Here is a 17,875-nt window from a genome sequence, read left to right on the forward strand (position 1 = left end):
TTCCGCTTATCTAATATAGAGTGTTCTCCGACTACTTATGCCGGTGGCAGCGCATATCGGCGTTTATCTTGAGCTCTCGCCGAGATCTGAGGGACCGGTAGAGAGACCACATTCGAGCACGCTTCGCAGCAGCCCGTTTGAGTCGAGCAACGACGGCTTCGGAGCTTCGGCGGCGCTCTTTTAGGAAGAAATGCTAGGTCCCAAGATGTATTGCGCACTGCTGCTGGCCTGCCTGCTGTCATCGGCCTTAGGAGCCCGCCGACAACGCCGCTCCAGTTTCTTCTCCATGGTTGGCTGCGTGGGGAAAAACTCTCCAGCGTTCGCCTCCGTTGGTGCCCTCTGCGCTGCCAGGCAGCTGTGGGACGCGTACCAAGAGATGAGGGCGGCCAATTGCAAAAAGTGCGACAAGTAAGCTGCCGCTATGGTCCCGCCTTGCTTTCTCGCTCGAAATTTTGACCGCTCAAAACGTAGTAAAGAAAACTATTGCAGCATCGTGGTATTTCGCCGACAGCAAAAAGTCGACTGTAACATAAACCCTGTAAAACAATTCGGAAAACTGGCCATAGTTTTAATGCGTAGCCTTCTTTGACGAGTAACCCCAAAGCCAGGACCGTGTAAGGCGCTGAATTTCCACAATACTGCAGATATCGTGGAAGTACAACCTGTAACCACTATAGTACCGTAAATGGAGATAACTGATGGTACGAAGTTTCGCAAAAGTAAAAAAATACGAGAAATCTTTAAAAATAACTGAAAATGGCAAAACGTATACCTCGTAGCATTTCCACAATATTGCAGATTTCGCGAAAGTTCCACGTGCAATAGTTATAATACCGTAAATGGAGATAATTGGTCGAAGAAAATTCTGAAAAAATAAAAAAAGAATAAAAGAATAAAAACACAAAATGATTAAGGAAACTGCCGAACCGTGAAACTCTCTGCATTTCCGCAATTATGCAGATTTCGGGAAAGTTCCAAATGTAATTGTTATCGATTGGACGAAATTTTAAAAACTAAAAAATGAGAAAAATACAAAGGAACTACAGAAAATTGCATAACGTATAACGCATGGCATTTCCACAATAAGGCAGATTTCACAAAAGTTCCACCTGAAATCGTTATACTACCGTAAACTGAGATAATTGGTCGAACAAAATTTTGGAAAAATGAAAAATAGGAAAAATATAAAATAATTAGGGAAACTGGCGAACCGTGTAATGCCCTGCATTTCCACAATAATGGGGATTGCGGAAAAGTTCCCAATGTAATCGTTATAATAAGGTAAATGGAGATAACCGGTCGGGAGACATTTTGAAAAACTACAAAAATAAAACAAATGTTACAAAATTACGCGAAATCTCAAAACGTATAACGCATGGCATTTCCACAGTAAAGCAGATTTCGTGAAAGTTCCACTTGTAATTGTTATAACAGCATAATGGAGATAATTGGTCAGACAGTACTTAGAAAAACCGACGGCTTTGTCTTTAAAAAAAAATTCCCCGCATTTCCCCGAGGGGAAGAATGTGAAAGTGCGAATGCACGAGTTGAATTTGCGCGGTTCGGTAATGTTCGCGAAAGAGAGATCACACACACACACACACAACTACAAAGAAAGAAAGATGCATTTATTCACAGACACCTATTTGTGTTGTCGTTGTACTTGATTGCTAGAGCGGATCTCAGCTTTAAAATTTCGTGTCAGTACTCCTTTAAGCGGGTGCATTAGCCCTTCTCACGCCCGATTCTTGGCCAATCCCCCACGTGGGTATGTGCCATGTCAGCGACCAGGCAGCGCGCGCCCATCTCCCCCCGTTGCCAAGGAAGACGAGGAGATTCCTGGCCAATCCCCCACGTGGGTATGTGTCATGTCAGCGGCCAGGCAGCGCGCGCCCATCTCCCCCCGTTGCCAAGGAAGACGAGGAGCGCGCGCACCCGCAGCTGTTGCTATGCGGACGGCGGCGGACGCTTCAGGCTCGCTTAAGAAGTGCATTCGCACTTAAAACTCACACTCACGACAAATGGCATAAGAATGCTACGCATTAGTAGATAACTCTGTATTTATGCAGATTTTTGGGGGTGATTTTTGTGTAAAGTTTCTTCTCATGCACTTAAAGCGATATTTTGCACGACTGTAACTTTATTGATGGATGGATGGATGGATGGATGGATGGATGGATGGATGGATGGATGGATGGATGGATGGATGGATGGATGGACGGGCGGGCGGATGGACGGACGGACGGACAGACGGATGGATGGACGGACGGATGGACGGATGGATGGATGGATGGATGGATGGATGGATGGATGGATGGATGGATGGATGGATGGATGGATGGATGGACGGGCGGGCGGATGGACGGACGGACGGACAGACGGATGGATGGACGGACGGATGGATGGATGGATGAATGGATGGATGGATGGATGGATGGATGGATGGATGGATGGATGGATGGATGGATGGATGGATGGGTGGGTGGGTGGGTGGATGAATGGATGGATGGATGGATGGATGGATAGGTGGGTGGGCGGGTGGGTGGATGGATGGATGGGTGGGTGGGTGGGTGGGTGGTTGGATGGATGGATGGATGGATGGATGGATGGATGGATGGATGGATGGATGGGTGGGTGGGTGGGTGGGTGGATGGATGGATGGGTGGGTGGGTTGGTGGATGGATGGATGGATGGACAGATAGACGGACGGACGGACGGACACATGGATGGATTTTTATTCATTTATTCATTTTTATTATTTATTTATTTATTTATTACATCGCTGCAACCCACCACTGCCCGGCAGACGCTGCTTTCTCTGTAGGAGTTCGCGCGCTCCTCAGGCGTCGACCGCCTCTCGTAACCTTTAAATTCTCCCCCACCTTCCTTTCTTCCCCATGCTGACCGACGCGTCCACCTTCTGTAATAAAGTTTTCTTATGTTATTTATTTATTTTTGATTGACTGACGCATTGTTGCGGCATTACAAGAGGTCCCATAGCGACGAAGGCTTCCGCCAGATGGAGCGATAGCGGAAGATTGCCCTTCTCCATTACCCCATTCTCTTACACTCTAATAAACGTTTTACGATCTCTACATTGCTAATGTTGACTTCACTGGAGCAAAGCTCCGCCGTGTTTATCGTGGGAGCAGCGAGAGGGAAGGCGAAAAGCGTGACAACTGGGGAGGGGGTGGGATAAGAGAAGCGTTTACGTGGCAGCGGCGGCGCTGGACTATCGTGTTTCGGCGATGATGTTTGCAGCGAAGTAAGAGATACGCGGCAAGCATTTTCTGGGGTCCCAACATGAGTAGATCCCTTCAGCAGTAACTGGAAAGAACCGCCGCGGTGGCTGAGTGGCTAGGAGGTTGCGCTGCTGCGCACGAGGTCGCGGGGTCAATTCCCGACCGCGGCGGTCGCTTTTCTGATGCAGGTAAAAAGCAAAAACGCCCGTGTGTATGAGATTTCGGCCGGCCCACGTTAAAGATCCCCAGGTGGTCAAAATTAATCCGCAGCCCTCCACTACGGCGTGCCTCATCGCCTGCGTTGCGTCGGCGCGTTATACACTACAATCAATCAATCAGTAACTGGAAAGATAAAACATATAAATACCGGGTAGCGAACCGTGCAACCCTCACGGTTTCAGCATTGGAGTCTTAACAACGCGACCAAAACTTGTTTGCTGATCAGAACCACACCTAGTGGCTTTTAATTTAATTTTAGACTAGCAAGAATTCTGAAAGACGGAAACACAATTCGTAGTATTCTATGTGACACGCTTCAACTGCAGCCAGAAATTGCAAAATTATAGGCCGCCGATAAAAAAACATTAGCGGTTCATCCCTCGCAGAAGTTGAAAGATGTCGTCAGTCCTACTGTCATTTTAACTCGAACCTTACCGGGGGATTGGGCAGAAGTATTGTCATGACCCACTAGTGGCTTGCCTGTTTGCGTTCCTCATTGTATTTTTGAATGAAAATAAGTGCCTTCAAAAGCAATGACAAGACCACTCTTTTCTACGCTACATGGAACTGCCCCATTATAGTGGCAGACAGAACAACGTACACTCCTCAATGTAAACTTCAGAGAGCGGCCCCCGGCAAGCCACGCTTTACAGGACAAACTAGAACTGATGCGTAGAGTCAAGACCGGGTTATTGTCACCGGGGTTTTGGATATAGGATTCCAATCATAGTTCCACCTTTCAATCCCTTTCCCCCCATTTTCAATAAAGCGTATGATGATGATGATGATGCTTGCTTCCGGCCTGCTTTTTGCTCATTGTCTGCTTAATAAGACCGATTACGTCCGCCTTGGTGCCCTCAAAGGTGTTGTCAAGGGATGATCTAGTGCCACAGATTCTATAAGACACATACTGTCATACTGTCGTATACACATACGCAGGGCAGGACGGATTTCTCTATATGTCTTGTGTTTTCTCGGTTAAGAAACGACCCTCGGGGATAGAATGGAGTTTAGTTTATTACCAAGTGGTAGCACATTTTCAAATGAACAAGGTTACATGTCGTCCTCACGGCCCCTTAAGGGCCACCCGCTATTTCCAGTCTAAAGTACCGGCCCTTGGACCTTCCTCTGCAGGTACTTCCACTGCATTGGCAACTACCAGGCGATGAAAAATTGCGGAAACTCGGAGGAAGCTCGTCGAGGGGCCGAAGCCATGAGCAACTGCCGCGAGGAGGCCGACAGAGGCGCTGATAGCGGAGCCGACCAAGTCGCCAACCTCTACGGCCGCAATGGCGGAGACTGTGCCCTCCAATACTTGACCCCCGTCCAATGCAAGTACGACCCGGTTGGCAAGACATGCGGCGATGTTACAACAACAAGCGCACCTGGACATACACCTGAACCTAGCTACTACTGAGCCGTACTGGCACTCTTTCTTTCACAAAAGGCGTAGCTATAAAATGCAGGAATGACCTAACGAGAACAGACAAATACAAGCATTCTCTATACATTGTCAACTCCGATACCCTTTTTGTAGTTGTTCTTTAGCGTTTGCGTTGGTCTTCCACTTCGCCCACGTTTTAGCCGCTGTTTTTGAAGCAACGCCGTTGTTGACGGGATATCGAGCGCATAGCAACCAGTTTCGTGTGCCGAACAATTTTTTAATGAGTACACCAAACCCTTACTTTAAGAAAATCGGTTTGTTCGAAGCGACTCGTGTTGTTGAAGGTGTACACAACACGTAGCGGCTCCGTTTAGTCAGGAATGCTCGTTGCGATGAATCGTTCATTTTCCTAATTGCAAATTACGCACGGTCTAGAGTGCCGCCGACGGCACGCGAATACGTAGGACTAGGATAGCCACGCCCTAAGGGCCTGTCGTTGTGCTGTAAACGTTCTATTATAGCTACTGGTTCCCGAGGATGGTTGATCAAGAACGGCTGTTGCCTCGAGCTTCTTTTCCCATTTAAAATAAATTATAATATTCATGGTTTAGGTAAATTTACGGCGTTTTAATTGAACGAATTGTATTCGTTAGGTCATATTTTGTAATGTTAAGGTGGTTTAGGAGGGGTTACTTTACGTTAGGTAGAGCGATGTAGTTCCAGACAAGGCAATTTATGCAAAACGCCGGTGGATATCCATAGAGTAGAGTGCTTATAGAATCGTCAGACGGCATTCTAAACAGTCTTCAATAAGGGATGTTTTCCGGCATCACTGCAGTGGTTTAGCTTAATGAGCGTGCCCTGCGCCACCTTGTGGGAATGGGAATTCTAGGAGAAAAAAGGAGCCTTCAGCAACGCACGGCGAGTCAACATAATGTTTATAGATATAGATCATTACCAGATATTGTTGACGGCAAGACCAGACGTTAACCGTCTTTGGGGGCCTGCAATTAAACCAAATTTAGTATCAAAGGACAGGAACATGCAGGCACAATGAATTACCACTGTATTAACATAGGCAAATATACAGGAAATGCCGTGAGCGCTGATTACCCCAAACCATTCAGTACGCAAACAAAGTCGATTATGCTCATTCCGACTACGCCATATGAAATTCATAAAATAATCGCTAATGTGGACAATGGCTCAGCTGCTGGTTATGACGGTATAAAGGCCTTGCCCCTCAAATACACTTCCCAAATTATCAGCCCAATATTGTCACACCTAATAAGCAGTATGCTTGAAACAGGATAATTTCCCGACGATCTAAAAGTAGCAAGTTAACACCGTTTATAAAGGAGGAGGAGAGGTGGAAATAAACAACTATCGACCGATGTCGGCCCTACCGGTCTTTTCAGAGGTATTTGAAAGGATTATTAATGATAGACTCACATCTTTTTTTCGAAAATGGAAACAATAACTTCAGCGCGATATGCCTTTAAAAACATAAATCCACGGAAATGGCGCTAATTCACATCAAAGAAAAAAATATAGAGAACATTGAAAACAAAACTACTTACACGTGGGCTATTCCTAGATCTACGAAAAGCGCTCGATACCGTGCAGCATCACATACTAATTGAAAAACTTGAAATGTATGGCATACGAGGTGTAGCGGTAAACTCCATGAAAAATTATTTGACAAATAGGTATCAGTGCGTTTCTGTCAACGGTCTCTCATCCATTCAATTGAGGATTCAGTATGGCGTCCCCGAGGGCTCTATTTTATGGCCGCTATTATTTCTGATATACATCAACAATAATACAAAAATTCCTGGTTCTTCCGAATTGACTATGTACGCCGACGACACAAATGTATTTTTTACTGGAAAATCTGTAGAATGCATGCAACAATCAGTTAACGTGTACCTCATGAAGCTATCGCAGTGGTAGAAACCAATCATTTAAGGCTTAAGACAGTACATCGTATTTAAGCCAGGAAGTAAACGAAATACCAGTGCAATTAAACTAACGTATGAAGGTAACTTATTGGAACAAGTGGCTCAACAAGAATTTCTTGGTGTTTGGTTTTCTGAGGAGCTTTCGTGGTCGTTTCACGTCAACAAACCTACAGCTGAGTTGTCACGAGTAACAGGAAGCATATACCGAGTTCAAAATCTTATAACCACCTCGCTAAAACAAACACTCTATTGTCTTTTCTATTCCAGACTGAGTTATGGCATATTAATATGGGGAGCCACGACGGCTTATAACTACAATAACCTGATTATTTTGCAGAAGAGAAATGCTACCAGAGGAACAAACAAAATTTAAGGAGAGACCTACTCTTTATAAAGAATAACATGCTTAAAGCTGATCAAATCTATTACTTCAAACTTTTACAACAGATTATAAGAACCGCCTACATAGCGTACTAACGGCGAAACCTAGCACATTTCCAATACGCAAGACCTTAATTCCACCACCTACAATTCACACTAATTATGGTAAACAGGCTATTCCTTATCAGGATACAAAAATATTAAATAGCAGTGATATGAAAATAAATATCCTAAGACCATTTGCCCCATTCAAAAGCGAATGCAGAAAATTTCTGGTCCGTAATGGTACATCAATTCTCTAAACTGGGGATTTTTGATTCTTGTGAAATATTGTTTCTTTAATATTTTTTGATCACCAAGAACGTTGTATTGTGTGTTTGAATATTCAACTTATATGTATGATATATTACTCATGCTATAAACAAATTCACTGGGCCCATTGTTAGAAATACCTGTCTATTCCCTTCTGTACACTCTACGCCCCATTAACATTTGTGCGATGTATGCTTACTTAATGTTTGCTATTATAACATGTTACACAGATAGATACACCCCTGAAACGCTTCATCTATGCACGTGGATATATTGTAGTAGTATTGTGCTTCATTTTTGTTTTAATGCATGAACCTGTGTTATGTGTTTTACTATTTTGTTAAATTGAATTCCTGTTGCTGTTTTCTATCTCGTTTTGCCGTGACCCAGCTGATTGAATCTAGATCCTTTGTGTGAAACTGTGAAACCTGTAAGGGGGCCGGGGTCCCGCCAGGCGATGCCCGCCTATAGCCTTGGCTCCCACTTTAAGCTGTCTAAGAAAAATAAAGGGTAAAAATTGTCCAGTTAACGTTTTCTGAGAGGCGTGGAACCACCCTGCGAACTTTTTGGAGAGGTATGAAGGCGTGGTCATCGGGCGGAGCCTGAAGTTAGGGAGGGACAGGGACGAGATCTTATCCTTGGAGGTGTTCCACTGTATCACCAATTCATTTTTAAACCAGACATCGCCACAACTGGAATGTGTGTGATGACAAATTACCACGTCAATGTGTGGGAACGAAGATACACGTGCGTGGCGTTTAGGGACCATCGCTGTCCTCTAAGGCTGCACGCGTTTGCCCAAGACGGGTCTTTGATTTGTTGGGTTTAACGCACAGAGACTACACAGACGATTAGGCGCGCCGTAGTGGAGGGCTCCGGATTAAGTTTGACCACTTCGGGATTTTTAACGTGCGTCGAAATCTCGAACACACTGGCGTTTTCGCTTTTCGCCTCCATCATATGCCCCAGAACGGGCACTCATGACTGAGGTTGTTCGAGGTAACGATGCGTAATCAAAGCAAGCCACCAAACAAGCGAAACGACTAGCGGTCGAATGAACATAAACGCGAATAATCAGTGAGGTGAAAAAGCCCAACACTCTTTGTCTTAAGAGGCACTTGAGGAAGCGCGTTCACTAATCTAATCAAACCGTCCATTATCTTGAACAGATACAGAAAGAAGTGCATGGTGAGAGGAGGAGGAGGGTAAAACTTTTATTGAGGCCCAATCCGACTCCGTTTGTGAAGGCAGACCAGTGGGGAGACTCCTTAGTCCAGGAGTCCCTGGCTCTTGCTGGCAGTCCGGGCCCGTTTCACCAGGTTAAGCTGGGAGCCGAGTTCAGAGCTGGACAGCTGCGCCGCCCACTGTGAAGGGGAGGGGTGGGGATTGGGTGGAGGTCGGGCGTGTGGGAGCAGTTACATACTATGTGATATAGAGTACCCCTTTGGGGACAAAACTTGCACTGTGGTGAGTGTGAGGTGGGGAAGACCAAATGCCAAAGTGTATTATGAAGGAAGGTCCGGGTTTGAAGTTGACGGAGAGTGATTTCAAGGCTTTTGTTGTATGGGGAGAGCAAAAAGAATAAAAAAACCCGTATCTGCTCTTCATCCTCAAAGGAGCCATGAATACAAAACACGACATTAGTTCATTCAAAACATTCCCTCGTTAGAATCATACTGACAGCACTTTTAAAGTACACTTCACTCAAATAAGCTTCATAATTAGAAAAAAGGGCAATGGCCATGCGACTCACAAGCTCATTTCCCGCAACAGAGCCTATAATGTCATACGAGACAGCTCTGCGATTGGCAGAGGCCGGCAAAAGCAAATGCAAGTTATACAGGGCTTATATCTTCCTTCACAAGATATTTTAGCTTAATTGTAAAGCATATATTAATTTTCGTCAGTGCAAAAGAACGTCTTCGGCGCACCAAACGCGCACTCATATTTCTGCGCGGTACGGATCTCCCTGGCGGGTTGTCCCGATTGGATGAGGTCCTACTCCAACAACTTCCCTCGGGGATGGCCCTCACGCCGCCTCTGACCAGGACCTAGCCAGCGCAGTACCATGCCCCGTTTGAATAGATGTGCCCCTTCTGTCCCGCTCCTGTTTAGCAGGCTACAGCAAAGCATTTGGTAAAGATCTGGCCCACCCTACAAAGACTACTCCTCGTGCACCTCGCTTACTAGAGCCCGCGCTCCGGGCGTCCCCGGACTTCGCCTCACGGACACAAGGTCCTCGTCATGGCCCACTTCTTTTGTTTCTTCGGGAACCCAGAGTTTATATCTATATATAGCATTGTTATGCTGGTTAGAAAACGTCCACAATAAACAACGAACTGATTCCCCAACAACATACATGATCAAAACAGTTTTGGGACCTGCCTATTTTATTCTTATCGCACGCCCATTTCATGCCCAGGTAATGCCGTAAGATGATTTGTGGAAGCTCTCATAAAACGCAGCAGTTGGGAAAATAATTCGGGCTCCCAGAAGTATCTGGTAGATTCGTGACAAAGCTACAATTTCCCGCGCTGACACCCGAATTTTATCAAGCGTTTTCTCCTCCTTCAAGATATGGCGAAGATATGGAGCAGGTTTCCCCAAAGATGCAGGCCACATGCTCTATTTCGTTTAGCTAGCAATCACTTGATATCATTTATTCAAGCTCAGTCGCCTTTGCCATGGCGTACCCCTGCAGTTTGATGAGTATTGTACTCCTCCTTACCAAGTGGTACATGCGCTTCTTCCAGGCCCTCACCTGCAATGTTCACCACTTCAGACGATGCTCACACATAAGCACCGTAGTTGACAGGCCACAAATGTACGTTTTGCATATTCCACAATATCACACTTTTATGGAAACATGAAATTACTTAGAAACAGGATAAGAAAAACTTTGGTAACAGTGAAAGACAAGCGAATGTATCTATTGTGCTCAGATTTTCTTGCCGCCGAGGGGCGTTCTTCTTGCCATGCGCAGGGAAATTTCGCGAATGCGAGCAGGTGTCGTCACTTGCCCACAAGTTAACCGCAGCTCGCACGGGAGGAGCGTAGGGCCTAATAGCTGAACCCAAGGTGACGCTAGCTTTTCTACGAAAAGAAGATTTGTACCAAGGAAACGATGCATCTTCTGGATTTAACCTGTAGCAACAAGCAATTAGCTTGAAACATCAGCACCACCGCCTTCGCTATCTTGGTGTATAACTTGAATGTATTTGTGATAACCTTTCTTATTTCGTGGTATGTAACTAGAGAACTTCGAAATTACCTACGCAGGTACATATGTTTATGCCTGTGTATGTGCGGGACTATGGTCTCGCGCAAACCCCTTTTCAAGATTGAAAAAACACATGTGTTCACCAGTCTGAAAAATCTGAGCTTGACGAAGGCTCCAATGGTTCTAAGGCGGAAGTAATCTCGTTTTCCCAGGTCTCATGTTTCCTGGTGTATAAGTATTCACCAGTTTGTGGACACGTGGCCCTGGTTGCGTTCTCTGCGTCTGAAGCTGACGATAAACACGTGTTGTGGATCTGCCGAACACTTGGAAATGCCCGTATGCAACACCTCCGACGTACAGGGCTCCATTCCGGGAGACTCCCGGAGAGTCAGATGTGGATATGGAAGTTGCATCACTGGTGTCTTCCCGCATTTTTGCGTGAAACGGGTGCAGTGCTCTACCTTTGAAGAGTTCCACTTTTGCCGTAAGGCAATATCTGGCGAAAAAAGCTCATTACACCGTCAAACACCGTGCGGACGTACACCTATGCGGAGAATTGACAAAAAAGTTCTAGGCTAAGTGCTTTCCAGATCGATATCAAATCTTGATGGTTATTCAGTTGCTTGTTGAAACTATTGGTGGCTGAATCACCCCTTGCGAACGTTATTTTCTGCAGGATCGGGCTGCTGACACTTCTGATGGCGCGAAATGAAGATGACATGCCAGAAAACTACGTCCAAAACACTATGCCCAAAAATATTAGATCATACCAGCATCCCTGAGCTGGTTAGTGAGCTACTACTACAATAGGGGCTTGAAACCTTCGCGTCACCCTGCCTCCACCCCATCCTCGATTAACCAAAGATGAAGTATTCAAATGCGCGTAGCACGTGAAAATCTCAGTACAACGTACCCAACATCCACTCAATCTCCCCAACCTATATAGACGATAAACTGCAATTGCCGTGTCGTAATACCACTTGCCACATAACTTGTCCTTGCCACTCCACATCGTCTCTAACCGCTATCCCCAACCATTCTCCCGAGCGGTGGGATGGCCTTCTATCAGCTTTAACCATGTTCACTACATACCTCTGGCAACACGTGCTGTGTCTGCAGGGACGCTCCAAGGGCACCCGGGCTAGGCAACTCTTCCACGCGAAGGACGAATCAACAGCCACAGTTTGCTTGATTAGCTGTTTATTCTCTATCCCTTTCACGCTGAAATTGCCGGCGATCTTCCAACTGCAAGAGATAAAAACAGAAATTCGTTCGTCTATGAGAAATAGCCGCAGATTAGGCGAATGTATGTTTTTAAAGCGAAACTTCCTATGCCTCGATCCCAAATGCTGTCCATCTTTATGCCCAAACTGCACTGAAGAAAATCCGACTTGCCTTGTAAGCGCTTCAAAAAGAAAAAAAACGATTCCCGTGGTCGAAATTGAACCGCGGCCATGCGCGTTATGAAGCCAACATTTATCTGACTGCGCCATATCGACACGGTCGAAGCGGCTTGGAGTTGCGCCTCTTGGCTCTCGTTTGAAAGGTGAAGGCGTCGCGTTTTAACCGTCTTTCTAATTAGAGAGCGACGTTCATTTTTGTGCCCCAAGAATGAAACTTCGTGATCACACTTAGCCCTATTTTCTTTGAGCATTTCACATACAGATCAGCCCAGTGGCGATTAGGTATCATCGATCGATGTAACCGACAACTTGGTGGCCCCTAGTCAGGTATTCTGAATTGTCAAATGATATTTCAGCGGAAAAGTGCAGTACTGAAACGATTCGAAGCATTTGCTTATTTTCTGAGGTAAGGGAGTTTCGGTGCAGTTCACGTCATTCTAGAAACAAGACACTGAACGCCATCAGTTTTAGGTGCACTGCAACCAGTCCCTATCCTGTAGCGCTTAGCAAATGGAAATACAAAGAAACGTTAACGGGAATAATCCTTTTCCACTAGTGCAATACCGACTACGTTTATTTTAGCACCGACAAAACAACGAATCTTTACAAGGAGCCACCAGGGCGAAACGAAGCAGACGTATGCTCTGTACCAGTTTAATGATAGTGGAAGACATTCCTTCTGCTTTATTAGTTAGTGTATGGAACAGTGTAAACACAGTGGATGAAGTGTCGTTTGTGACCAACAAATTCTTGAGAAAAGTCCAGAGGTAATGGTAATCTGTCGAACATTCTGCTGCACGGAGAAGCTGGAATGTGAAATTCACTACGTTTGTGTCATTATGTAAACTTTTTGTGTTTTTTGATTAGGGGTAATTCCGGCCTAGTCGTCGCTGGCATTGCGATGCTATGCAATGCTTGAAAAAAATTGCCCCGCATCCAAGGAGTGAACACGGTTGGACAGCGAAACAAAACATTTGCAGGATACACAACACCATTAATGGGGCATATTCCCTACGAGTGCAAGAAACAAAACTCGATTGTTCGAAATTGGCGATTGAGCATTCCTTTAACTCCTTTAGCCTGATGAAATTTTCGAGGACTATTAGCCCTCCTTACACTCACTCAGATAAAAGTGGTCAGAGAACACTCATTATAAACACACCCGAGCAGTGGGAGGCAGCCTTGCTCAGCTCGAAAGCTGACATCCAGCTACAAGTAGTCCGGATGGCCGAAGCCGCCGCCAGAGACCAAGGACTCCTGGCTTATGGCTGAGGGGGAATTGGAGGGGACTCCCACCTCTCCTACTCCTAACTCCTTACCGGGCAACAATAAAAGTTTTTCCTCCGCCTCCATTACCACGCGAACTCCAATTCCCCTCTTTCTCTCACTCTAATCTCCATTCTCTACCTCCTCACATTTCCCTTCTCTTTGGCGACTCCTCTTCCAAACCTCTGTCAACTTACCCCATCACCAATCCCCCCTCCCCTTCCAGTTCACCCCCTCTTGTTACCTTTCCTTCCCATCATGCCTTTTTTCCTCTTTGTTCCACCTTCCTGCACTCCTTCCCTCCGTCATCTTATTCCCCTCAATCTCTTCTGTTCCCATACCTCTTGTGCAGCTTTTCTCTTGGTTTTTCCCCTCCCTTTTTTCACTCCCAACTCTCCCCACTCGATTTTTACCATCCCATTTCCAATGCCATTCGCAACCACCCATTTGGTTTTCCGCACCTCAACTCCTGCTTCCCCGAATATTTCGAATTTAGGCATTCCCAGTTGTTCACCTCACCAACCTTTCCCACGACGACCCCACCCTCCTACTCGCCACACTCTTGTCACCATTTTCTACTTGACTCACTTGCTCACCCAAACACTAGCGCTCTTCTTTTCTGTCTCTATCCAGCTTTTCCTTCCCTTCACCTAACGCTGCACTCTTTCCCTCTCTCTGTCTGCTGTCTAATTCCTTACCGTCATGAATTATCTATCTCTTTCTCGCCATCTTTACCCCTCCAGTCTGACTCATTCCCCTCCACTTTGCAATTCTCCCTCCATTCTACACCATTTCCGTTACAGTCTTTCTTATCGTTTCCTCCGTTTCTGTACCATGATCTCGTTACATATATAACGCGCTAGCCTTCCTTTCCTCTACAGTCGTCGCACACTCACCACCATTCACCCCCTCAATTGCAGGTGTACCTGAAACCTACTAGTCAGCAGGCTGACCAATAACATATCTGCCATATTCAAATGACCGGTGGACCAACAGACAGACCAAAATTTCCCCGTTTAGATAGCCCACGAACGTCTATCAGCTTTAAAGGTGTTATTGCAGTCAGTTCTCAGAGCGCGGGTATATCATACCTTAGCCGCATCTCTTGGTATCCGGGTTGTAGGCGCACTGAACGGCCGCCAGGTATCTGTGCGCGCAGTCCCCTCCTTCGAGGCCATAGCGGCTGGCCTCCTGGTCGCCGCCTCTGTGGGCGCCTTCAACTCCGGCTGTCTCGATACAGTAGCTGGCACGTTCGGCCCCTTCCCTTGCTGCTCTAGAGTTTCCGCACTCGGACATCGCCCGGCTGTTGCCGACGCAGATGAAGTACCTGCGCGAGCATCAAGAGCCGGAACTTCAGACAAGGAGTACTGCGTTGCCCGGAGCGCCCTGAAGGGAAAGAAAAATGCTTTGCTCCGAACACGGCGCGTGCGAATTTCGCGAGCTTTCCTAGTTATGGTGCTTCGGATCGCGTTTTCGATGCTTTCGTTACGCGGAATGCTTGCCGAAGAAATTCACGGCAATGGCGGAGAATATCCACGGAGAGTCCAACCAGATTTCTCCTTTTGTACCTTCGGGGCGAGCGGTACGATTACACAGGCGCACTGCTAGCGCAGGGAAGTTAGCGGAAAACCCGGAAAAAAAATGGCGTGAGGTCAAAGCTCTGATTAGTGCAGTGTCGTCTGCTTAAGGGGACAGGGAAGTTATTTGTAAACATTGCGGGATTACTAGCCCAAATTGTAGTCGGGAGTCTAGGTCATGTTTCGATCACTCTCGCTGCGTTTACGCGACATTATTTCAAAGAAAAATCAATTCGAAAATGCTGGTCTCCTCTCTGAACATCCCTGCCGATTTCTTTTATGACGTTTCGTATGACGTCAAAATGATATGGCTAAGCTTGACTACGCTGGTGCACGGCCCGCCGACCCTCCGACAGAATCAATAGGCCTAGTGTTTGTTTAGTCGTTGGCGGCGCCGGCGGGTCGTCACAATTCGCTCGCTCAGTTGTAACTTAGCCACGACACGTTTCTGCCTGGAAGAATTTTCCTTTAGTTTGTGAGTTTGTATACTGTATCAACCTCTAATCCCGAGCCGCTCCACACAAGTGAGCATACGACGCTTCGCTTACTGGAATGCAAGTAGAAAAAATCGAAGGCCAATTGTAGGCGGAAGAAGAGTCAATGAAGCTAATAAAGGTTAATAAAACTAAGGCAACAGCAAGCGGCGGCTTTCTTCAATTGGTCTAGTATTTCATTTGCTATCGCAGAAATCAAGGATCCAAAATTTTTTTATAAAGAAACACTGCACATATCACGTATGTATTGATTTTCCACCTTACATTTACGTAATGTCTTGTTCTTGTTCAACAATGTTGACAGGTACGAACGTTGCCACGTGACTTAGACGTTTAGATTTGGCTGTAGGTACACAAGACTATTGCGCAGCATCTGTTTCACTTTGGCCGGGTGGCTGAATCGAGTCACGTTAATTTTGTAGCTACAGGCGCTGCACTCGTTTAATTGTTTCTGCTGGTCACGTTGTATCGTTGGTACCATATTTTTTATAATAAATTTATTCTTTCGAGACAGACAGAAAGACAGACGTACAGACAGAAAGGCCAAAATTTCTGCATTTAAGTGACCCAAGAAAGACTATCGCTTTTATAAACCTCCTCTCGGCTCACTGTACCGCCACGCGACGACGCATGCGACGGAAAATGACTGGAAGACAACCATTGCGCTCGCGGAATACGCCCACCGCCCATTTTATTATACCCTAGACATAGCTGGAAAGAAATTGTGATGCTCCTTTCTTTCGGACATCGCAAGCGAAAGACTTTCTTATCAGCAGTGGTTATTGCGTTAATGCCGTTTTTGCTGTCGCCATGGGTGCCGAAGAAACGACGTAGACCGTCAACCTCATCGAGTGCCCGCGGCGACGTTGGCACGTCGGACGTGTGTGCATGGGACAATGCATGGCGCCTTCGTCGTCGCTCGCATCGGTTTGTCAGGTGACCTCCGCGACAATCGGTGGTCTCATACGTAGCGACCGCTGGTGGTGCATGGGTATACGCGCCATGCACCGCCAGCGCTTTTAGGAGCCCACAACGAATATAGAAGCCAAGCCAACCTTCATCCATATGGAGCAAATGCAAAGCAAATAGCTTATATCCTATTGTATCAACTCATCAACTTTAGTCTTATCCAAAAGACCATCTGTAATTTGTACACCCATACCTACTGCCTCCATGTCCCCACCGCGCTTTGCCCATCTCCCTGTCGAAACTTCACGGGCTACAGAACTTTCAACCCTTATCAAAATGCTTCATTTGCACACGTCGGCCCTCACACACCGGACCCCTCCACGCTGAGCAGTATAACGCGAGCAGTTTGGTGACAGAAGTCTGCTCTTTTACTCCACGCGACCTATTACGACTTCTTAAGGGGCCCAGAAGTTTCATTGCCTAAACTCTACTAAACCTTTAGGACGCCCCAGGCATCGCACACCCCTACCTATACTCCCACTTTCCCCACTTGACCTAGAGTTCCCTGACCAAATAAAAACTTCTCCCTCCGGAGATCCCCGATTGGCCAAAGTTAGGACTCACTTTTTGTACACGGTAAGACGTATCAGAAAAGGTTCAATTACCGTAACGTGAGCTTACCTGTCACAGTTTGTGCAATTGGCCGAGTCCCGCTCGATGTCCGCGGACAGTAGCTGCTGTCCAGCGCACAGAGTGCTCATCACAGATCCCACGTTCCTTGACAGGCACTGTACCATGGTGACAAAATTTGATTGGCGCTGGCCGCTCGATCCAACAGCCAATGCCGTCAAGCAGGCCAGCAGCAGCGCGGAATTAATTTTAGGACCAGGCATACTGAAAACCTTCTCTGAGACCAGAAGTGCCCTTTCTAATTTCAGACGGGCTTGTGCGAAACTTTCTTGGCTCCGGTATCTCTCCATAGGTCTCAACGAGCTCTCAAGATAACTGGCGGCATAAGCTTTGTGACTAACTCTCAGAGTCAAGGTATCTGAAGAAGTGCGCAGTTTATCTGAGTTCGGGGTAGGGGGCTCTAACTACAGAGGGGTCTATTCAGATAAGATCGAAAAAAGCATGGCTGGTTGACCTCTTCAATTCGCTTAAATTCGCTCCTCATTCCCGCTTGTATTTCATGCGTGAATTCACAAATATTTTCGGCGGGCAAAATTTCGTCCGACTGAAAAAAAATTTTGAACGCACCCGCGGGGACCCCGGCCGCAACCTGCCACTTCGACGCGGTCAAATTTAGCGACGTCTACTAAAAAATATACTCATCAGGTACGAATGGTAATTTTTATGCTTAATCTACGCCTGGTATACATTTCATCCCCAAAATTCATTTGGCTAGAAAAACATATATTTTTGGTAATAAATTTCCAGATGTTGCTCAGAGCGCATTTTGTTCTGTACTTTGCGGGCAAACATTATCGGAAGTACTAGAGCCACAGGG

The 17,875-nt window shown here is 46.3% G+C and overlaps 2 protein-coding genes across 2 annotated transcripts; one reads left to right on the plus strand and one right to left on the minus strand.

Moving 5' to 3' along the window:
* The first annotated feature begins 81 nt into the window (after positions 1-81).
* LOC144159043 (serum amyloid A-2 protein-like) lies at positions 82-8,023 on the plus strand. The gene is made up of 2 exons (XM_077690287.1): positions 82-408; positions 4,596-8,023. The coding sequence occupies exons 1-2, from the start codon at positions 191-193 to the stop codon at positions 4,876-4,878; spliced, it is 501 nt and encodes a 166-aa protein (XP_077546413.1). The 5' UTR covers positions 82-190; the 3' UTR covers positions 4,879-8,023.
* Positions 8,024-11,902: 3,879 nt separating this feature from the next.
* On the minus strand, positions 11,903-17,317 carry LOC144159042 (uncharacterized). Its single transcript, XM_077690286.1, has 3 exons — positions 17,050-17,317; positions 14,480-14,715; positions 11,903-11,964 (listed from the first exon to the last, which is right to left on the minus strand). The coding sequence occupies exons 1-2, from the start codon at positions 17,259-17,261 to the stop codon at positions 14,481-14,483; spliced, it is 447 nt and encodes a 148-aa protein (XP_077546412.1). The 5' UTR covers positions 17,262-17,317; the 3' UTR covers positions 11,903-11,964; position 14,480.
* Between the last annotated feature and the right edge of the window lie 558 nt (positions 17,318-17,875).

The sequence above is a fragment of the Haemaphysalis longicornis genome, unplaced genomic scaffold, assembly GCF_048455015.1.
Source record: "Haemaphysalis longicornis isolate Haplotype H1 unplaced genomic scaffold, Haemaphysalis longicornis Haplotype H1 scaffold_10, whole genome shotgun sequence".
Lineage (NCBI taxonomy): Eukaryota > Metazoa > Arthropoda > Arachnida > Ixodida > Ixodidae > Haemaphysalis > Haemaphysalis longicornis.